The following is a 24,046-nucleotide window of genomic DNA, read 5'->3' as shown; positions in this document are numbered from 1 at the left end:
GCACGCTGCATTGCTCGCTTCCCACGCAGAGCCATCATCATCTTCTCGCACGGTCGGGTCGTTTTGCGGTCTCCAATCTAATGAGTCCGCAGCTGGTGCAGGTGCACTTCTGACCGACTTCACCAACCGACCGCACGGATCCTGCTGCGCGCCACCTGCACCGGGGTGTCCAAAAAGAGATTGAGAGAAGAGAAGAAAAGAAAAGAGAGAAAAAAGAGCCGACACTGCGGGAGGTGACAGATGCAGTAACCGCGGAGCGAGGCGGGCGACGAGATGTGACAAGCCACTGATCCGGAGGGAAGAAAGGGGACACATCGGATATTTTAGCCGGGGCTTTTGTTCAGAGAAACTCGGCTATGCTTGGCGTGGCTGTGCGCTGACTTTCCCCGCTGCGATGAGACCGATCATAGCCTCAAGAGACACTCAGCCTGCTTCTCCCGGAGCCAGAGTATGCAAATGAAAGGACTGTAAAAGATTCACACTTTAAGAGCCTGCCGGTGGCGGATTTTGTTCGTCGCCGACAATAAGAGACTTTTATTGGTCATCGGCGGCAACGGTCCACTTGGAAAACCAGATTACTTGTTCTCAATCAAGCCAAGAAGATCGAGCCCAAGTGCGATACGAATGGTTTGGGTAACTACACCTTCACTTTATTATCAGCCACTGGTAAAAATCCACACCGATTGTTAATAGGGCAGTTATGAAACAGGTGTTGCAGAGAGGGGTTTAATAGACGGCGCGAGACGTCAAACAATAACACTGCACGTTAGGCAGCTAATTACCATGTTTTAAGATGGGGGGGAATATTTAACAATAAAACCCAGCTATAGGCAATCCTACAACTTCAGCAATCAGAAGCAATCACTATTATTAATCAACAGATGTTCCAGTCATTTGGTCGGATTAGGTGGAGAGAGAGAGAGGCTTTATTCAACAATGCATTATCAGTAATTACAAACATGCTACCTCGCCATTAGTCAATTAGTTAGAACACAATTACAAAGACGTCACGTGTGTGTCACGTTGCTGATGCCCTTGCTCTGATTGATTGCCACCTGTGGTTAAGTTGTGAAGCATCTCGTTTGCGGCGAGCTGCTCAGAGACTAGACTATTTGAGACTAGGAGAATGTTTGTGGGGATACATTGCGGGTGTAAAACAATTAGTCTTTCTCATTTTCTCCACTTGCAATCCTGCACCCATTATCAAAGGAAAACGAACTTGAATTAACTGAATGACAACCCCTCTCTCTCTCTCTCTCTCTCTCTCTCTGCCTCTGATTTAAAATCAAAGAACTGAGGAGAGACCTTTTTTGGGTGATTTACACACAGCCAAACACAACACATGTACTGTACACAACTTCCATCTTAGTTCAAATTGGCTAAGTAGGCGGGCAGCGGTGTGTGATTGTGATGTCATCAGTGGTGTCACTTGAGCAATTGTGATGTCATGATGTCATCAGTGATGTCACTTGAGCAATTGTGATGTCATCAGTGATGTAACTCGGTGCATCATCTCCAGAGTAAATGGTGGGAGTTTAATAGCGCATTCATGACAACTCGGGCCGCTGGAAGTTTCACCTCGGAACCTCCGCCCCAGGCATATTTGCGTTCACGCTGCACTTCCCGGTCGGAGGGAAAACACAGGGAAAAACCAAGGAGGGTTCTGGGAAGTGGAGGCGGTAATGCAACATTTTGGATGAGATGTGTGGTGATATGACGTCAACTCGGACAAAGTGGACGGAGCTCTGAATGATACCCGAATTTCCGAGCTGTAATTCCGGCCTGGACGACCGTTCAATTCACTTTTTACAGGTCGGAACCCATTTTTTCCGGTGGTCCGAGTTGTCTTGAACGGGGTATCTGTAGGGAGAAGAGGACAAGTAGCGCATCATCTCCAGGTGCGAGTATATGAAAAGCTACAAAGCCAGAAGTGGAGATATATCTTCAATACAAAGCAGCAAAGCAGAACACACGATTAGGACTGAGAAGAGGGGGAAAAAAGTAAAAACAAATATTTCACACCTGTGCAGCACATCATGCCATTACTCATGGTTACAGCGAAATAAGGCTGCCTCACCTTGTCAAGAGCAGTGTCATTTCCCAGACAGGGGAATGATGAAGTTGGTCATTATTGATGAGCAGAGTGGACACACGGGCTGTCACCCGGGTCCCTCACTCAGAACAGAATAAATTACATCTGCTGACAAGTAGTAAAAGAAAAAAAACCCACAAACAGGCTGACAGGGACGGACGGCTACCAGGATAAAAAATGTAAGGGTTGAATTACTGAGAGGCATAGAGAAAGCCAAGAACACTGGCTTACACCTCCTTAATCCACTGCAGATTGGGTTTGTTCACACAAGGAAACCAAATTTGAAATCCCAATATTCTCTCAGTCTGCTGTGGTTGGCGAAATCCATTCAATTTCAAGACTGACAATGAAGTTGGGGCGGGGGGGGGCGGGGTTGCAGTCAAACAAAAGGCATCGTAGATAATCAGATATTACGAATGCAAGCATGAGCCACATCTGTCCGCTCTCGATGCCTCGCAGCCGATTAATCGCTCTATAACGTTCCCTCGCTCATCATCGCTTTGATTCATCCGTTTCACAGGAAACCTTAATGTCTATGATAGCGCCGTATCGCCCGGCGATGACTACATTTAGATCCATCCCAGGCCAAGCTGCCACATAAAACCCCATGGCATGTCTTCATATAAGTGGGCTGGAAGACACTTATGCATCTGCATTTCACTGTGTTCCTCTCCATCTCTCCTAGCCTCTCCCCTTCAGCTTATTTATGAACTATTACCATCATGCAGTAACACTTTATTAGGCATGTAGACAGCCAAAAGGACTATTAATCTTTCACTTGCACTCAACTCTCACTCTCTCTCTGTCTAACACACACACACACACATACGCACGCACGCACACGCACACTCACACTCACACACATATCATCTCAAAACCTGTTTTACCCAACAGAGTTCTACAGCTCTCTTCAATGATTCAGACAGCATCGAGCAGATGGCAGAGCCGCTGTTAGCGCAGCGAGGGAAGCGATGTGTCTTCCATCGGCAACACATCAATGCACATTTTTCACAGGTAGCCGTTTCTCAGAGGCCGCGCCGCTGCCAATCCTCCGCTCCAGCACGCACAACTGTTGCCATTACGCCACATCGCAGCCCGTAATGATTTCATATTATAATGTCATCGATCCAGGCGAGCGGGTTGACACCCCTGACTTGCTGCTCAGCAGATAACAGAGAGTCCAGTCCAGCGGGCGGCATTGTCGGGAGTCTGGGAGCCATACAACCTAACTGGCTTTTGGAGCTAAATACGATAAAGAGACGTCGGTTCGATTTCACTGTAAAGTCAATGATCATCTCTCACTCCGGGGATCAATAATGAGGTTTTATACTGTCCGCGGCTGAGATATGAGCCACAGGCCGAAAAATGAACGCTCATATTCAGCCAATTTAGCATTGCCTGCATGCACCCGCCCAGAAATACACAGAGAGTGTGCGCGCCAAGACACAAGTCAAAAGCCTCTCTAAACAAATAGCAAGTTATCAATATTCATCTCAAATGAGAAGGGGATTTGCACACTAAAGACTGCGGCACACAATGAGAATAATCACAGCAGACTGGGGCTATGGAAGCAGAGAAAAAGGCTTTGACACGGTACATAGCTGCACCTTAAAGCAATTAATTAATAATGAATAAAGTGAGCACGAAAAAGAACAAACAAGCAACAAAATCTCATAGCAGAAAAAAAAAGAATCCCAAAATGCCTGAATTCATAACAAGCACCTATGCGCTTATGGAAAATGAGAGCTATTTAAATCAAAGAGCCGCAGAGGAGTGGGGGGAGAAAAACAGTTTAACATGCTTCTCAGCTTGAGTAGCCAGGGCAGATATAGATCTGACCAAAGATGAAGGGAGCTCACTACTTACTAGGCAGCAAATGTCTTCAACCATAGCAACAGCCATCAAACTACTTTACATTTACTTATGAAATATGCAAGCATTTTCTTTAACTGTGGATGTATAATCTTTCTGGCAGCAGATCACAGATCACAGATCAGTGTGGCTGGATCTGATTAGATACATTTTTGACTTTTGTCCGTATGAAGTGAATTTCCCCTGTATGTGTTTTTGTTGCAGGCATGGTGCCCACGCCCCAGGTGTGCGTATCAACCCTGGTCACGGTGAGCACGATGGCGGTGGTGGACCTCTACCTGCTGGAGCAGAGCATGCTGGGGGCTCGTGGCGCCCCGGGGCCGAGCGTGTGGCAGTGCGCGGTGGTGTTGCTAGGCGACGTGGGCTTCCTGCTGGCGCTGCGTTTCGTGTCGGCGGGCGTGGTGTCCGAGGCGCGCTCCCCGCGGCGCGGCTTCGCCAACGCCCTCTGGTTCCTGTTCCTCTCGCTGCTGCAGCTCAAGCTCTTCTTCGTCTGCCACAACTACAGGCAGGAGCGCCGGCCGCCCGACCCGCTGGCCAGGAAGACGCTGACCCTGCTGCTGTCCATCTGCCTGCCCTCGCTCTTCCTCATCCTGACGGGAGCGGACCACATGACGCCGCAGCGCAGGAAGCAGGAGGTGCGAGGCAGGCTGCTGTGGGTGGTGGTCGACCTGCTGGATGTGCTAGACCTGCAGGCGGGGCTGTGGGAGGCCCACGGGGGGTCCGGAGGGGCTGCCGACGGGCTGCCCATCTGGGCTGAGGGCCTGGTCTTCTTTTACTGTTACGCCCTGCTGCTGCTGCTGCCGTGCGTGGCCCTCACAGAGCTGGGGGCCACCGGCCTGCCGGGACAACGGGGGCCCCGTAAGGAGGCGCTGTACCCGTGGCTCAGCTTGGTCACGATCAACATCTTCACCCTGGGACTGCGGGGCACAGGCATGCTGTGGTACAGAGACCCTCGCGTCTCCACCGTGTTCCTGGGGAAGAACCTCCTGGCTCTGGCTGTGAAGCTGAGCTCGGCCTGGGAGCGACGCACGCAGGAGCGCGGGGGCGGGGGGGCCGGCGGCGGCGTCGCCGTCGGGGCCGAACCGGTGGACTCGGCCCTGCCCAGCCAGAGCTCCGAGCAGCAGGGAGAGGAGCAGGCCCAGGCCAACGCCTTCTCTGCTCCCTCCTCCAGTTATCACACACTGTCTCGCTCCCAGAGCCACACTCTGTCCCACGTCAGCCTGGAACCCACAGAGACCTCGTTAGGACCCTCTTTCATCTCCCATGAACTCTAGAGACACCCTCGCTCTGACCATGCGTGCATGCACAAGAAAACACGTGTGCGCACATCCACACACAAAACATGGACCAGCCAGGCCCTGCATCACATCCAAGCAGATAACTTGCATTGAATTTTTACAGTACAACAATCATCGGTATAATATGCTTTTCAAAATGCATTTCTTCAATATTTCATCTTATGTTACTGAGAAGCCATAGGGTTTTGAACAATATTTCCTTCAACAACTGTTTTAATTCTGATGCTGCCAGTTAGCGTACACACACACATCTCAGGGGGGATGTTAAGGTGTGGGGTAGAGTGTGCTGGAGAATACTCACGAGTGCTTCACTCATGTGTGTTGTTTTAATTCACGGCCTGGGGTTTCCAATAAAGAAAATAAACCAACCATTACATGCAAAAATACAGAGTGATCTTTCGGTGTGCATTTTATCTCGCTCTAATTTTTCACCCGAGCTCAGTGGAGAAACTCAGTGAAAAGTTCAATATAGGGCGGGGGGTTAAAGATTTATTTCTTCCTCTGATACCAGAGCCCCAGGACTCAGATGCCGTCCATAAGTTAACCCTGTATTCCACACTGTGCTTGTGTATTTAAAAGTAGCGTCTACCCATGGAGGGTTAACAGTCTACAGGTTTTCATTACAACCAAACACCACACGGGCTCATTTCACTGATTAAGATGTGAGAAGGGAGATCGTTAAGAGGACCAACTAATCAGCGAAATAAACCCCTCAAGTGTCTGCGGACTCTTGGCCCTCCAGGCACGCTCCAGGCCCAAGGTTGCTCCTCGCTGCCATACACCATCAAATCCACAAATCTAATAAATGCAATAAAAAAAAAATAGCAGAACAAAATATGTATAATTCAATCAAGATGCTAAATATCTGTTGAAAGCGTGTTTTTATGTATAGATTCTTGACAAAGTAGGGCTTGCAGATGGACAACCTCATCCTAATTTCATTGTATCGTTAAATACAGGTCTATTTGACGACATTGTTTACAAAGCGTACTGTAGCAACACACATGTACTGTATGTGAACTCTCTACAGCTTCAAAAACACATTCAAATGTCATGTTTAGCTGTCCCTGACTGTACTCGTCGCAAAAGTCTCCTTCAGTCATTTTCAAAGTGAAAACAACAACTCTGACCAGCTCCCTTTCTAATCCACTTCCTTTTCCAGCTTTTTGATGTGAAAGTGACTCTTTTAATTACATTAGAATTAAGGACTGGGCCTTTTCCATCATGACGTTATCGAGCCCTGGGTGTTGCTGCCTGCCTGTCACACTGTAGGTATTTGGGCATAGGAAGCTGGTGGCAGTGGCAGGTTTGAAGGATGTGCTGTACAGTCAAGTGCCTTGTCGTTTCCCCTATGGAGCTCCTATAGCCTCCGTGTTGTCAGTGGGCACAGTCAGACATTACGTGTACTATACCATGTGGGACTTGGACATTATGCCATTGCGTATACTGTGAAGTTATTCCACAGCTGTTGTCAACGACACCTCCAGCAGGACAGGGTGCAAACTAATAAAGTGTTTCATACTCCTCTGGTGTTGACAGTTCATTGGCTATTATGCGGGAGCGTTGTTGGCACCCTGTCATCCGCACAAAGGGGCAAAAGCAGGTGGAATCAGGGCAAATCAGTCACAGCCAAGAGCCGTTAAGAGACCACTAACTGCCCCACACACTTGCAGGACTGCCACTACGTCTGAGCCAATCAGCTTTCCCTTCCACCCTCACAGAAAATGTCATGTTTTTATGTTGTTGTTTTTTTAAATGCTACAGATCCGGAGCTGGCGATCTGAATGGAAGCCTCCCACACACAAACCCGGGGCAGAAAAGCATGCTATTGCCTTCACGGAGGAAAGGCCGTCATTTATCACAATTACGCCGGCGGCGCCATCGCCTCTTGATAGTCACGCTGTAATCCTTGAGCTTCTTCTTCTGCTCTTCTTTCATGTTGAAAGAGAGAAGTGTGTGGATGTGATGGGGCTTCTTCACAGCCAAGCAGCCCCTCTCCCAACAGCCAACACACGTTCTTAAGAGCATTAATGCTGCTATTAATTGAAATTGTGGCTATTTCTCAAAGTGTGCAAGCTTATTCATACCGCTTTAAGCTTGATTTACGGGGGGTGGGGGCATATTTTCAGCATGTATTATTGAGGCTAATATACACGCTCAGCCACAAAAATAAATTCATTTAAAGTTTCTGCGGGGGGAATTTCTCTCCAGTTCGGAGGGCTTTTTTTAAAGGAATCCGCACAGGGATGAACCACGTAGCAGAAGACAGCATCCAACAGGCGCCCACCCTCTCTGGCTTTCATCTCTTTCTCCCTTTGCTCGCTCTACATTTCACACATGCATTCTGGATGCGCTCTCCTCCCTGTTGGCCAACTTGCTCATATTTCTATTATAAAAGCGGCGACTGCAATAGGCAGCAAGCAGCCTCAGCAAGCGACTACCTCATTGAATTTGTTCCACCTGTTAAGCTCCAGATACAATGATGCTCAGCGTTTTGCCCCCCGGCACCCACCCACTCTCATAACCCGGTGCTGAAAAAAGTGCACGAGTGTCTTTCTCGTTTTCTTTCTTGTTTTTGCCCCTCTCTCTCTCTCTCTTTTGCTGCTCTCTTATGCTTCGCCCTCCATGCGCCGGTGTTCATTTCACTCTGGCCTGTAATTATTCTCCCGCACCAAAGCTGTCAGTTCCCCTTTTTTGTCTGCCGCTCCCCTCCTTTATTCCGCTCGTTTGTTTAGATTTGCCCCACGGCCGACAGGCAGCCTACCTCTCTGCTGCTTCCCCTGTCAGGGGTGGTTAGTCAGAGAGATGCAAGAAAACACCAAGGAGGAGAGACTGGCTAAGATTAAAGAGCCGGGGCCAGTGCCTAAAGCACAGTTCCATTTATTTACAGTTTGCTACACACACTGTGAGCTTGATGGAACATGGGGAGCCAAGACACACACACACACACACACACACACACACACACACACACACACACACACACGACAGGAAGAAAAAAACAGTCCAACAGTCCACCTTCAGACAAAGCTCTAACTTTGTTTTGCTTGGTATCAACTGATCTCACTTCATTACTACTGACGCTACGACGTCTATCCCCACGAGCTCACGTCGCCCACCCAGCGTGGGAGAAGGAGTTCTAGGCATCTCGCCCGATCACTGATGACATCACACCTGCTCTTATGACATCACTGATGATGTCACAATGCCTATGACATCATCGGTGATGAAGTCACAATGCACAATTGCTCAAGTGACATCACCGATTGCATCACTTCCGGGACAAAATTGAACAAGAGAACATTGCCCAGTGCCAACATGCTCCCTGTTATAATAAGATAGCTGAGCTCTCACATGCCATCACTACCGAGTATGAGATGCAGCAAAAGAAACATTCTCATGATATGCAGTGCAATACTTGGGACGCCTCCATACTAATACTGCTTTCAGATATTAGGGTGATACCAGGCGAAAACAGGGTATCAGTGTCGGTTATTTTCCTGATGCTAAAATCAATTCTACAACCACCACTAATAATCTCTATGAGTTGATGAAGTGCTTTACAAGAAGGGATAAAAGCCAGAGTAGCAAAAATAAAAAGGTGGCAATAAAAAGAAAGAAAGAAAGAAAACAAAATAGATAAAGTATATGTAATATTTAAAAGATGATACTCAATTAGCTAGCTAGTATAAAGACACAAGGAAAAGGCATTTCAATGGTGTCTTGGACACTGTGAGGGGGACAGGACCGGCAGGACACTGTGAGGGGGACAGGACTGTGAGGGGGACAGGACCGGCAGGACACTGTGAGGGGGACAGGACTGTGAGGGGGACAGGACCGGCAGGACACTGTGAGGGGGACAGGACCGGCAGGACACTGTGAGGGGGACAGGACTGTGAGGGGGACAGGACCGGCAGGACACTGTGAGGGGGACAGGACCGGCAGGACACTGTGAGGGGGACCGTTCAAGTGGGCGGGTTGGACCAGAACAAACAAGGAAAGAGAAAAGGCAATGAAGCCCATTGTATACTCGGTACAGCTGGTGAAGCAATCCACTGTGCATTTTTTTGCGCATAATCTTGAGCTGTCACAAATGTCAGATTCTTCCGACATATATGACACTTCCAGCCACTATAGGATGCAGGCTTGCAGCCATGGTGTCCCAGGAAAAGGAAACTGTTTTGGGGGTGAACACTCGTGTCACTTTCACAGTTGTGAAGGCGGATTTAAAAAGAAAAGAATCTTTGATGCTAATATTGGTTGGAATATTTATGCACGCCTACTGGTAGACAATGAAGTAACCATCAAAAACATGCCATTTTCCAGTTAGTAAAAAAAAGAAAAGAATGGAGTTTTGATCTAGAAATATTTTTTTGCATGTATTGTTAGTGTATAGGCTACTATGACATACTGTATATATAGAGTATATAGGGGAAACTAGCTAACAAGGTGAAAAAGTAACTTTTCAGTGAGACCGTGAGTTCCTCCTGAGCCCTGGCTGATGGCACAAACACAATCAACTGTAGTTTGGAGCGCAGTCGGAGGAACAGTCAGAGCCGTGCCGAGCATCTCAGGCTGTGCTCCGGCTCAGAGGGAACTAACAAGTGTGCGATGTAGCTAGGGGACAGAACAAGCTGTGCTTTCAATGTGATCAGTGAATTGGGAGCATATGCTCTTTGTTTGGCACCAGTTAAAATCCTAGCTGCTGCATATGAATGAGCTAGTTATCTGACAGTGACGTTTGATTCAAGCAGGAATAAAGAGGGTTGCAGTATCTTAAATGGGCTGAGATGAAAGCAGAGATGACCTTCTCTAAATCTAAAGAGAATAATAATGTCTTCGTTTTTGATTTGGATCTTAACTGTAGGAAGCAACTGCACTGTATTTCTCTCTATATATGTTCTTCAAAGGTTTCCAGACAAGGATCTCTTGAGGTTTTGGCCACTGGCTTTGTATTTCTAAGATCCTTTGGAACAAGAACATTTCTGGATGTAGGAGGACCAAAATAAATAAAGACTATTTCACATTTGAGTTGTGAAAAGTTCGGAGTTATCCAACACTTGATATCTGTGTGGCAGTTCTTGAGTGTTTTTTTTAGATTGGGTCACTAGATGGGTATAGCTGGGTACCATCTGTATCGCAAAAGCGAGACTATGTTTACAAAGGATGTTGCCAAGCAGAAGCATGTAGAGGGAGAAAAGGATAGGGCCTATAATTGAGCCCTGAGGGACCCCACAGGTGATATCTGCTGAACTAATGCTTAAACCTAGAAGGGAACATATCAGTGGCCAGAGAGACATTCATAATGGATACATTGTGGGAACAATATCAAGTAGACGGGTAAAGCAACAGGGAGATACAAAAAAAGGGGAGGGGGGGGGGGGGGGGTATTTAAAACACCAGCAGCCTGTTGCACCAGCTGAACGTAAGTTCTGTCTTAAGTTAGGGTGTAAAGTCCACACTAACTGCTACGTTCAAACTAGTTAGTTTGACACTAAAGTTGTGTCTTTGTTGAGTTGCACCACGGAGACGTAAGATACATCTTAACTAGTAGTCCTTAAACCTCACACTAGCCAAAATAGTGTCGCAGAAAATGACGTGTACAGTATCTGTGACCAATCAGTGAAAAGCACGGTGGAAACGGTGTTTATTTACCGTTGTTTAAGTAAGTGGAGTGAAAACAGGACATGTTGCCCACCGCAAATTAGTGCTTTTATATTTCATCAACACTAACCAAATGAGAACGTTATTGAGTAACGTTCGTTTAGGTTCATATTACTGTTAACGTTTATCTGTGAGCTCTATCAGTATTGTAGGCTAATTTAGCACCATCCGCGCCTGCTAAATTGTTGCGGTTATTTTAATTTGTATGCAGTGCTGCAGCTTGTGGGAAACAAAAGCGTGAGTCATCAATATCAAAGGGTGTAATATTGATCACGGAGAGCGCGTTACCGACGCAAAACAACGATGCGCCACGGTGCCAAGTTGCAATCCGTGCCAATGCTTATTTTACGGAGGACTTTACACCTAGTAAGACGTAGGTGTAAAATTTAAGTTCTAACTTATGCCTACGTTGTAACTATTTCACTTGGTGCAACCCAAATATTTTTAGTAGTGCGTAAACTCGGACTTAGTGAGACTTTACGTTCAAACTAGCTTACGTTTCAACTTACGCACAGCTGGTGCAACCCACTGCAGTACTTCAGTATTTATTTAACACATCAAATAAGTCCTAGTCAGGCAGGGAGATCGGAGTCCAATCTTTAAAAAAGAAAAACATATAGCCTATTTCTTTCTTCTTCTTTTTTATAGTTTATATGGTGTAATTAGGGTCAGGGTTAACAGCAGAGTCTATCATCTTAAACAGGATGCTCAAGTTATGGCAATTTCTAGATAAGTCAGAGAGGCCTTTCTGATATATCTGAACACTTGGTCGTTCATGATTTCATCATTTATAGCTTGTATTTCTTCCAACTGTGTTCAGCTTTCTTCCAGTCTCCTCTTAGGGTCTGTGTTGCGTCATTAAGCCATGCGGAGATCGATTAACTATGTGAAGTGATCTGGATTTCAAGGGTGTAATTGCATCCCAGGCTGATGAGCCTGAGCCCTAAAGCGGCTAACCAGATTATTTGTGTATGCAGAATGAGGCGTAGGTCTGCTTTCACTCAATTCAGCGAAGGACGATGAAAATTTAATAGCTGACTGACTAATAAGAATGTGAGATGGGATGGCGCCTTTATGCTGCAATATCAATTTCAAAAGAGGGATTAATAACAATGTAGTTGTGATCAGAAACAAAGATAATAATGCACAGTTAACGTTCAGACTTTTTCATACACACAGGGATGACACGAAAGAGAAAAGGGAACTAATGGGTCTGTGCCTATATTGTTAATTTAAAATGATTGAAGAGAGCACTATCCAGTACATCCAGCCAATACATACAGTTGACTTATTGGAATTGGCATCGGTATTAAAAAGTACTATTGGTGCATCCCCATGCAATAAAATACAATACAACCTCAGCTGTCTCCCTGGATCAATTGAGGCAGGATGAAATATACAAGAATTTGACACATTTTGACACACAACGTTCACTGGTTCAAGCTCCTTCTTGGCTCGACTCAGTTTGTAAAGCGTGAAACTAATGCGCATGGACAGGTGTTGCGGATGGAACCGGTAATATCTTTGGCCTTGATACAGCAAGGAAATGGTTGCAGACCAAGGCTGAGCGTGACACCCCCCTCCCTGCACAATAGGGCTGTGAGACTAGAATATGAATACAGCAGTGTGGAAGGAGATGGGATCAAGAGAGGAGGGTGAATGAGGGAAGAGGGGGAACCACGAGGGAGCATAATGTGATTGGCAGAGTGAAAATAGGGAAGGATCAGGTTGTCTTCTTTGGGAAATGAGAGCAGGGAGATGAAGATGTGTGCTAAGGTGGTGTGCAGGGTAAAGTGAGCTGTGCAAAAAATAAGTCAGCTAATAAAATTGAGCTCTGCTCCAGGCAGCAACTATGTTAAAACTCCCGATTATTTGCAGGGAGAAAGATTGAGCAAGAATGATAATCATTAGGGCTGGGTTCAAAAAATCGATTCCCCCGATTTTTAATCGATTTTTATTTTAATCCTCGATTATCGATTCATATGTCCAGAGATCGATTTTTTTTATTATTATTATTATTATTTATTTATTTTTGTAAATAACAGGCTAAAATATTATACTGTGTGTGGTAGTTGAAACATAGTTTCAAGTTGACGTTTATTTATGTTTGTAGTTGAAACAAAAACATAAATACTGTAGGCTACATGAATGGAAATGTTTGATCATTAATATCTACTTTTAGAAATGATATAGGCTGAAATCAAATCACTGTGCATAATTGTGAAAGTGTCTGTCAGTCATTCGCTGAATATTTGACTCTGTATAACGTATCAGAATGTGTACATTGAGATTCAGCCCTCTGACAATACATATTGACAGAGAATGTTATGGTAATAAATATATACTTTCATAAGACATCTTCCTGGACTCCTGGATTCAGTTCATTTGGTTTATATTGTTATGTATATACATTAAGCGGATGAAGAGTGGAAATTCCATTCTCTAACAGTGTCTTTATTGACAGATGAAAAGGTTGTAATTACCCTTTTTTCAAACAAACTGGCATAAGCCAGCAGCGAGCACACTCACCGGTGTTTTTAAAGTTTCGGTGCACGGCACAGGAGATACTTAGTAGGAGAAAGAGAGCCAGCACACAAAAATGTCCTTTCGTTGAGTTTATTCCAGCCTTCTTCAGCGGCTGAAGAAGGCCGTTAGGCTGAAACGTCCGTGTGCTGTACCTGGTGTGCTGGAATAAACTCAACGAAAGGACATTTTTGTGTTATTACCCTTTGTCACCACCTGGTGAGTAAATATGTGTAACTAAAACCATTAAAATTGACAACAGGTCTGCAACTTTTTTCCCCATGTATCTACTTGGCTGGTTGGGAACCCCTGTGTTACATAACTGGACAGTCATGTAATTCAGGGTACAGCTCAAAAAACACGTTTTGGTATCACTAACCAAATCAATATTGAAATTGATCGAATCGGAATCGAATCGAAATTAATCGATTCACAAACTTGTGAATCGGAATCGAACCGATTCTTGAAATTTGAACCAATACCCAGCTCTAATAATCATGGTTTATTTTACCTGTCCCAGGACAGGGCCTAGCGGGGGTCCAGGGGCAGCTTGTCCTGACCTCACGATGGCCCGGATCACGCCACTCACGTCCACCCTCTTCACCGCCTTGGCTGCCTTGGAGATCTTTGACATCCTGGTTTCAGTCTGTGTGCGTCTGCAAAGCCCCTATATCTGAACCAAAGCAAGCAGAGAGAAACCCAAGCGCAGAGAATAAGTAAATATGGGGAGAAAAACAAATAAATTAGCCTTTCAAGCATAAGCGGCTGCAGCAAATCATTCACACGCCGGTCTCATTAAAACATCATACAGTCAAGTCAATACTTATACCCACAGGCCAATGCCTGCTTTTCCATTCCGCAGCAGTTGAGTAATTAAAAAAATCTTTGCCTTCGATCGGCTCGGTGAAAGCCACTCTCCTGGAGGTGTTTGTGCTGTGTGGATTAGCAGTGGAGTCAGTGAGATGCCAGTCCTACTGGGGACCCTCAGAACTGCCAGGATTTCAACCTCTCTGCCAAAATCATGGGTTGAATTTCCAAAGGCCTGTCTCACAGATTGTGTCACTGCGAACCCCCTGGACCACAGAGCAGCCTGTAGCCCCCTCTAGCTCTGCACCGGCCCCCATCAGTCGAGGTCAAGTGTCCCCCCGTGGACGAAAGCAGGAAGGAGGGGGGCGATAAGTGACAATATGAATACTGTTAATACTGGGGGGTGGCAGTGACATCGGTCTATACATCAGATCGGCAATTAGGCCTCGCACCCTTTTAGGGGGAAAACGCAAGCCTCTCCCCCATTGACTTCACTGTAAAATAGTACTATTTGACCCCAAACAACCATGACATGACAATATATTACAACTCGTCTGAAGATACATCGGAAATATTACTTTGACCCATCTAAAATCATGTGACATTCTTTTTTTTTTTGTACCCGGCTACTTGGCGGCTACTACCAGACTGACGAGTCACGGGGCTGTAAAAAAAAAAGAACGTCACATGTGACATGAGTCACATGATTTTAGATGGGTCAAAGTAAGATTTCCGGTGTATCTTGCCCATTCTATGGCCAGACGAGTTGTAATATATTGTCATGTCATGATGTTTAGGGGTCATTAATAAACGAGATTGATTCTGTTATTTTTCTATAATTTCTTTGGGTAGTGCTATTTTACAATGAAGTCAATGGGGAAAGGCTTGTGTTTTCCCCCCTAAAAGTGCCATGTGCCGCCTACAAAATTACGTATTGCCGATCTGATGTATATGAAGCCAGAGAGTCGTCTGCGTTTTCCTTCCGCCTTCAAATGCATTTGCCAAATTAGCAGTCCGTTAGCGGACTGGGGAGAATGGCCTGAACTGCTGGCCGCTCTCTGGGGAGGGAGAACACAGTTAAAAGCAGGTCTATAATCCTCTGTTGGAGAAAAAGGTGATACAGACACAGCTGGAATAAGAACAAGATCAATGGCGAGAGCTAAAGGGACAAATAGAAGTTGTATGGTTTAGCCTGGTGATTCCGGGGAACCCTGCATTCGATAAAAGTAAGCACTTCAGGGGAGAGTTGGTCTGCCAGTGATTCATTGCAGGCAACAGAGGGTATCCAATTAGATCAACAAAAGACACAGAACCACAGAGATATATGGGACCCCATGCTGCTCCAAAGCTCAGTACAAAGAGGAGAAACCGTTTCCAGGAAAAGTTGTGATTCTATCTCGGCTGCTGATGATCCTGGACCTGTTCAACTGCGCCTACCACAAAGACTGTAATGTTTGTGAGGATAATATTAAGGTGATCATCATACTGCAGACAGCGTCTTTCTTAAATATAATCAATGCATTTCAAACAACCTCAATAGTCTTTATAACTCACATATAAACCGCTCCGAATGTGTTCAGCTACTTCGTTGTGGGAAAAAATCATGTTGCAGTGCAGATCAATTTTGGCCAGTCCGAAAACGCAGAGACCCTGCATTAAATATAAAGTGAGCGAGCTCACTTCTGTTGTCAAACAATGACAGACTCACAAATACCCAACTGGCACAACTGTAGAATATAACTGCAGAATATAGCCTAAACCAGCAATTTGGTGGCGAGATGTCTAGAAAAACATCAGCCAGGCAGGAAATTGACATGGTCCTGAAATTCTGGGCTTCAGCTGAGCTCTGAAAGTGCCAGCAAAAACAATTAGGAGCGACAGGAACATGTTGGGTTAAAAATCCAATTTGGGACAGAGGGAATAACATTTTGAGGGGAATGACAACGTCATGCTTGAATGCACCACAACTCCAAACTCTTTTGTAGCATGAATAATCATAACTGTAGCGCAATTCCCTCGAAAAATGACATCACTGATCTCAAGGCCAAGCAGTGACAACTGAAGAAGAATTGACCTACATAAGGCATACAACTGCACTGACAGTACGTTTCACGGAGCCAAATTTGTATTAGACTCAACGGCGTTAAGTCTGCAGCACTGCAAAGCCTGCGTTTCCACGGCTGTACAATATCAGCCTTGCTAAGAGCTAAGAGCCTTGCATGCAGTCAGTGCTTTTACAATTTTTGCTGTTCATCAAATCAAAGAGAGTAGCTTACAAAGAACAGACATACATCTTTGAGCAGCGCTTTTAGGCTGTGTGTTACATTGAAGTAGATCTAAGCCAATTACTGTGGCAGCAGCATTGCCATTCACAAGGCCTACACAGAAAGAACAATTGATTTGGATGAAGGGTTGTTGAGTAAAGGAGCATTTGTTGAAACCTGTCTTATTGAATCGTTAAACAATATGGGACAAAGCTGCCCCTTAAATCAGCAGCTGAAACAGGGAGGCAAACCTTCACCCGTGGCTGCTGAGCAAGTCTCCAACTTGCTGCTACAACCAAAGACTTCAGACTTGTCACTTCAGTTTTAGGTTACATTGTTTTCTTGGACTCTGCACACAGAGCTTTCGGATTTGGAATCTGAGATAGGAGTTTCCCACAGAGCCACAGCGGCGCCTGCTATTGGTCAGTGATCGGCAAGGCGCGTGATTTTCTATCGTCTATTTGACTCTAAACGGGCGAGTTATATAAAAATCCATCCCAGTTGTCATGAAAGGTGAAATTAGCTACACAGACCAAAACCGTTTTTTTGTTGTTGTTTTTTAATCAGGCTGGAAACATGTTTAATCCTGTTGTAATGTTAGGCATTATAACATGGGGGTGAATAGGTGAGTACTTGCTTTTGGAGCCAGCCTCAAGTGACCATTCGAGGATCTACATATTGTATCACTTCTGCAAAGGCTTCATCTGTCCAACCCAGAGCTTGCCACCTGGACAAAACATAAGCTTGTTGGTGAAACTAAATATGTGAATAGGATCAAAGACAGAGGAGAAATACAGGAGAAGAGTCATGTTGGCCACAATAATTTATATTATATATATATATATATATATATATATATATATATATATATATATATATATATATATATATATATATATATATAGTCATTAAAGATTTATCACTACTTACAAATTTCTAAAGTGGTCTATTTCAGCATATTTAAAACGGACTGCCGCACTTCAGAGAAAAATGACTTTGATTAAAGAAATGACTCAATTTGATATTAAAAATGTAGGACTAATTACATTGGTATAACACCACTGTTCCCACTGCTGATTGTTGGTTAGGCTATTAGGCTCTCGTTAGTCTTCATTAAGCAGACAAGCTAACAGTCGCCCCCATAAAATGAGGCCTGTTTTCTATTTAGAAGTCAAGGTTATAATTTATGATGTTCTATGAAATTAGGACATTCTTTGAAGTGGAGAAAATTGTCTTTGAGAGAGTGCTGCAGTCATGAGCATGATATTGACATTTTATTAGCCTGGCTGCCTTGAGGAAATCATTAATCTTCATCTCTTTATATATTTAATTTCTTCTTACGGTGAAATAAAGGTGAAATAAAAACAGATTAGTAATATATTTCGCAGTGGGTTACTTTGTACCTGGCTGTAGCATTTTACAAATTCAAGTCTGGTTTAACAACCTATTACATGTTATCTGCCCTCTCTTCTTTACATCTCCATTCAATTAATGTGCTTAGTTTCAAATAAGTATGTTATATTGTTTGTTAACAGTAAAGCTGGGCATTCATTGTGAACGTTTTTTGAAAATATTGGAAAAGCGTTATTGAAAACCTTTGATTAAATCAAGCAGTGTACCTGCTGTGATGATGATGTTCTTCAACTTTCAAGTTTCAAGAGAGTAAAAGAACAAGGTGTAACTCCATTTCGCAAGCCATCTACGACAATTGAGTCTTTACTTTCCGCTCGCTTCAAAATTTCCAGTCATGAAATGCTAACATGAATACCGCTGGCTTTCAATGCACTTTGCCATTTACAGTACTTTGAAAACCTTCACTGACAAAATTCTGAGCAAAATCTAGTATGAAAATTCATTGAGTGGTAGGCTGGTAGCTAACCTTGACATGGGATTCCTATGTTAATGCTTGAATATAACTGAACAAATGCACCAATTTTGTTTTGGCAAATACTATCTTGCTTTTGCCTTATCTGCAGAGCACCACACTAAATACGAAACTCACAGCGGTGAAGCTGCCGCCAGTGTTCTTGTCACGCAATGGTAAGTTAATCAAAGCTTTAGTTGATCAACGACCTTATCCGCCAAAATTCTGTGTATTCCTGTAAGTCTCTACAGTGTCAAATTGTTGGCCCATGAGTGAAATGGAATGTAGCATGCAGCTTGCTGGTTTTGACTGAAATCCAATGTAATAATAATAACACAGAGTCTGTGATGCCATAATCTTAAGATATGGAAGAAGAATCAAACAATAGTATCTGCATCTCACAGATAATGGTCCATTACTTGCTGCTACTGAAGTATTCTGAAATCAGTCTTATCTTTCAGTCTTGAAAGCAAAAAAAATGCATCCCATGTCTTTCTCCTTGAATAGATAGAAACTGTTCAAAACCCATTTCCAAACAGAAATCATGATTAGCATACTTTTAAATTAAGTGGGAACGGGCTGAATTAATTTTGATCTTCCAAATGCACTCAAGTCAACTTTGACAATTGGCTTTATTCATCTCTTTAGTTTGGCTTGGCAGTCCCATCTAGTGGCAGGGTTTACCTTTACACTTCAGCCCACGCTCTCATCCAGAGTGAGTTCTCATTAGCTAGCCATAGACTTTGACAGGCAGGTGTAGGGATCCATCCTATGAGATTGTCTCTTTGTCACCACTATGCTGCCCTTCCTCCACACAGTATCCTATAATACAGAGGCGTAGCTATGGGAGGGCCTGGCTGGGCCTAGGCCCACCCACTTCTTACCTAGACCCATCCAATCACAAGACTTTAAAACCTCCTAAATGGCCGACATTACTGCCTTTCAGAATGCTCTCAATTTAGGCTAGATTTTGGTGAGGCAAAAAGTGGCATGGTCATTTTCAAATGGGTCCCTTGACCTCTCACCTCAATATAACTGAATGAGAATGGGCTGTGGGGTACCCACAAGTCTCCCCTTTACAGTCATGCCCACTTTATACTAATCCTATGCAGTTTTGCAAAAAACATGTTTTTTTTTATTTGCACCTATTCTATTCGAATACTTTTGGATACTGGGATCCCTAAACAATTTTCGAATTGCATAAATTGGGTATGACTGGAAAGTTGATACTCTTGTTATTAGAATACAGTAGAAATTATGTGATCATGCTGCCATGCTACTGTAACATGACTTATGTCAGCATGCATTTTGAGCTGAGCTAAGTGCTGTTTGAATCCTCTACCCACAAGGCTTGGTCAGTGTCAAAAGTGGGGTTTTGCTAGGTGTCAAAAGGGCATAAGTGCAATTACACCCTTTTGACAGCAAACAAAACAAATTTTTAATGACTTTGCAGTACGCTATATAATGATTTCCCTGACCCTGACAAATGGAATGACCTGCCATGTTACCTAAAGAGCAGCTGGATCATGTGTCCGAGGACACATGACATATTGATGTGTCCTGGCTGGGACACATTCAAAGAACTGTAAAGCCCCTGTAAAACTCTTACTATCAGAGCTCATCTTGGACAAGTTCACACTCCATTCTAAAATAGCATTTGAATCTAGGCCTAAGTATTTAATGGGAACATTAACATATTTAGATTAATCTAATATTTACCTAGAATATGAATTAAATGATAGGATAGTAGAAGAAATTATATTATCATGCTGCAATGCTAGTATTACTTATGTCAGCAGCATGCATTTTGAGCTGACTTAAGTGCTGTTAGGATCCTCCAGTCTACCCACAAGGCTTGGTGAGTGTCAAAAGTGGGGTCAGTAGTGTAGGAGTCAAAATGGCTAAATACATGATGCAGTTACACCTTTTGACAGCAAACAAACCCTATACTTTTACTGTATTTGCAGTGAGCTACACAATGATTTGTACATAGGTATACAATTATTTCTTTATTTTACTCCTGCTTATTCATAGCGGACATTCTACATCATCACACTTACTGTATATAATGCAAATAGCAGTTAACTAACTTGCTTTATACCTTTGATCACAGTCCTTGATGTTTGTTTTAGCTTGTATGCATACATTTTCTTTTCCTTTGAAAGCACATTAGGAGCAACATATACCGGAGTCATATTCCGTGTATGTATTGTCTACATACTTGGCCAATAAAGCTGATTCTGATTCTGATAACATCAATTACGCACAATGTGGTCCATCCACTTTTATTCCGGCCCACCTGCAATTTCATTTCTTGCTAGTGCTGCTAGCACTACTGCTATAATAAGAATGCAAAGTATCTGTGAGTGAGTGAGTGAGTGAGTGAGTGAGTGAGTGAGTGAGTGAGCAGAAATTGTGTCCGGCCACAGCTATGCCATTTTCCATGTAATCACGCTGAATCTTTCAGGGAGTGTAAAGAACACCCGTGTGAGCCGGATTTTTTAATTAGGCAATTAGGGCCAAATTAATGGATGAATTTGCAGATGGCTGCTGCTGGTTATTATGGCCGAACTTGCGATGCTGCGCAATGGCTGCTTAGCCTCCATTGGTCACACAGGGACGCACATCGCATTCCAGACACTGCACGAGTATTCCGCTAGTGTACTTAAGATAACAAAGGCAATCAGGCCTTGGAGACCAGGTAAAGTCAGTGGGCACTAATGGAAAAGGAACGCATGCATAATAACATGATAGCAATTTTGATGAATACAAAATGTTTCCGTCTGCCTTTGAAGAAACATTAGAACCCACAGTAAATGACTTTAGTGTCCTTGAAGACATAAGACGACCAAATCCCTCCTAATAGCTATTAGGGGAGATTGTGCGACACAATAAACATGAGCAAAGGGACAATCACTGGCAGTTAGGGAATCTGCAACGCAGTGTCTTTCCGAAAGTGGCAGCGTGCCACGTTGTGAATTTTAGAGCTATTCCGACATGATCGATTGGGGCCTAATGCGGTGACAATATAGGACAAATCCTATTGTGTTGTTATCGCGCAAAATGCTACTTTGAGATTCCCTCGATAAGGATTTGGAGATGACATCAAATATGAAGTTTTGCCAATGCTGTTCCACAACATTCATATTCACTATTCATCCCATCAAACTCTAGCCCTGGGACTGAATAATGATTTCTGAGTGCCAAGTGCTAAAGGCCAGTCAAATAAAACAAAAAACTGAAGAAGGGGGGTCTCAGCATTTTGCTGGGACTGAAAGGAGAAGTTGCATGACCTGGTTTGACCTCTCTTAGCTCTTTGCTTGTGTATTTCTGGGGGGGAAGGACTTGTGTGTTTTAAAGCAGAAGTGATCCAGTATGCAGCAGGCATAGGTCAGTATCCCATTATCTTGGCCAAAAATATCTACATATTCATTACATAAAAGCTGTTAATATTATGCAGAGTGACTTTCAACTTTTCAACTTCCCAGCATGTTTTGCATTCCAAAAATCCATAATATACATAACATTAACTTCCTAACTCAACATACAGTACACTAACGTTCTATTCATGCACTGACCCTGCTATCTGCCATTATTGCTCTCTCTCTCTTTCTCGCTAACCTACAGTCTTGGTTCACTGGCCTCCTTGCTGTTAGGCAGGGAATATGCAAAGTAAAACAGCTCATAAGGCGAGCAGCACTCCTCGACACTGCGTTAATGTTGTTGTCTGAAACGATCACCGCTGAAGCAGTAGCTATACAGGCCCATCACTGGGATATGCAGCTTTGGCTCAAACCACACAGTTGTACTTCAAATAGTGCTGACAGTCTATATCCCCTACCTACATGTATTATCCCTGCTGGCCTGCAATCAAATCCAATCAGGCCCATTTTCTCTACTGGCTTCCCCAAATTGCATCTCTCCCATCCTGTTTTAATGACGAGAGAGAGAGAGCGAGAGAGAGGAGAGAGAGAATGTGTTACAGACTCTGGATTCTTCTCTGAAAAAACGAGGTGGTTCAAAAGGAGAAATATTAACAGGAACGTCTGGTGTGCCATGAAATAAGACTACAATTCAACTGCGACTTTCATCTTCTGATTCACACCAGGACGAAAGTGGCACGTCTTGACACGCAACAAAAATCTGAGTGTGTTCACATCTTCAAAGAAAGAGATAGAAGTGATCGGGCTCACACACTGTCATTGGAAATCTTTGTTGTCCGGATGCAATCAAGCAACAAACAAGCAATGAAAAAAGATGCGAAGGGAGAGGAGGAAAGCAATGCAGACACATATTTAAATCAATAAAGGAGAAGCATAACAGCCATTTTCATGCTAAGTGCGGCTGCACAGGGACCTGACATTATAAAATCCAATCTTTTGAATCAGGGCTGGAAGATTGCACCGAAATGCCAAATGTAACCAAGTGCAGCCAGAGAGAGCTGCTGCTATGGGCCCCGGTGGGATCAGGCTCCTGCTGTTAGAATTCAGAGATTTAGGAAGCAGGATAGATTACAGTAAGTGCAATTATGTGATGTCGCATGCTGTCATCACCAAAGTGGTTAGTGCTTGAAGGAAGGAAGGAAGGGAAGGGGCAGTGAACTTGAGATGGATATCAGAACAGACAAACAGCCGTGGCGTGATCCTGTATACTTTCACTGTTGAAGTCAATCCCAGTCATTGTCAATGGGACCAATGGCTTTGCTGCCAAGTTGACCACACATTTAGAGTCTACATACAAAAAAGTCTAAATAATTAACATTCTTGTTAAGAGACTCCTCCTTCGATGATCAAATACTACATAGCCCATAGCAATCCAGTAGATTCCCCTATAAGCAAACACAGACGTCCTTCCCTAAATCACATTGAGCAGAGGCCTGCCTGAATGCACCACCGGCCCCGTTAACGTTACATGCATTCATATAACAAAACACACAGCCGAACGGTTATAGCAGAGCCCAAAGAAGACAGCGTCCTATCCAAATGAAGCGACATGAACCTGAGAATGACCATACCTGTCACTTGCTCTGCACCTTCACGCCGAACAGCAACAGTCAGGGCGCAGACATCTTGGATTACTGAAACTAGGGGACCGTTAGCTGCCGCCAAGTTACACGACCGCCACCAGCTGGAGTGGAGGGCAGCAGCAGCACTGGGGTTTTGGGCAGGAGAATTCTATTCATTCGGGGGGAGGGGAGGGGGGGTGTATTTTTTATGATAAGAATGCTATTGAATGCAGAATACAGTTTATTTTGAACCTCTTTATCTTATCTAAAAATATTACATTCACAAATGCAGTCTCAGATGAAGTGAGCTCAATGTCAAACGGCTGATGCTTTTTGATTTGATTCAGTTGTGATGTTACCTAATAAAAAAATAATATATGTAGGCTATGCGCCGTTATGCTGCCACATAACCAAATAATCCATTGTTAAACTTCCAGCTGCCACATCATGAAAGAGCAAACACAATAGACATTTTACTGGCTATTGAAATGTGGCCACTTATTGGTCAAATTCAGTTTCTGCTGAATGCAACGCATGGGAGGTATCACATGTTTTGCTTTATTTTTGACAGATCCAGAACAAAAGTGAGAAGCAATATATGACATGATGCACCACAATTCTTAATTTTTTTATGTAGGCTACTTAATTATACATGGA

The 24,046-nt window shown here is 43.9% G+C and overlaps 2 protein-coding genes across 2 annotated transcripts in view; one reads left to right on the top strand and one right to left on the bottom strand.

The window, feature by feature from the left end:
- Positions 1-23,452, bottom strand: part of mrpl11 (mitochondrial ribosomal protein L11) — a 36,555-nt gene extending 13,103 nt beyond the window's left edge. Inside the window, exons 1-2 of the mRNA XM_083652259.1 lie at positions 23,399-23,452; positions 13,961-14,122 (exon numbers count right to left, since the gene is read on the bottom strand). Coding sequence (XP_083508385.1) covers positions 13,961-14,083 — 123 coding nt within the window. The 5' untranslated portion in view covers positions 14,084-14,122; positions 23,399-23,452. The remainder of the gene's footprint in view (positions 1-13,960; positions 14,123-23,398) is intronic.
- On the top strand, positions 546-5,238 carry tmem265 (transmembrane protein 265; the record flags this gene model as incomplete). Its single annotated transcript, XM_083652253.1, has 2 exons — positions 546-633; positions 4,169-5,238. Exon 2 carries the CDS (start codon positions 4,171-4,173, stop codon positions 5,236-5,238), a length of 1,068 nt encoding a protein of 355 aa, XP_083508379.1. The 5' UTR covers positions 546-633; positions 4,169-4,170.
- Positions 23,453-24,046: the final 594 nt, after the last annotated feature.

This window comes from Poromitra crassiceps (assembly GCF_964638095.1).
Source record: "Poromitra crassiceps genome assembly, chromosome: 15".
In the NCBI taxonomy this organism is placed as follows: Eukaryota; Metazoa; Chordata; class Actinopteri; order Beryciformes; family Melamphaidae; genus Poromitra; species Poromitra crassiceps.
This window is presented reverse-complemented; position numbering and strand designations above follow the sequence as displayed.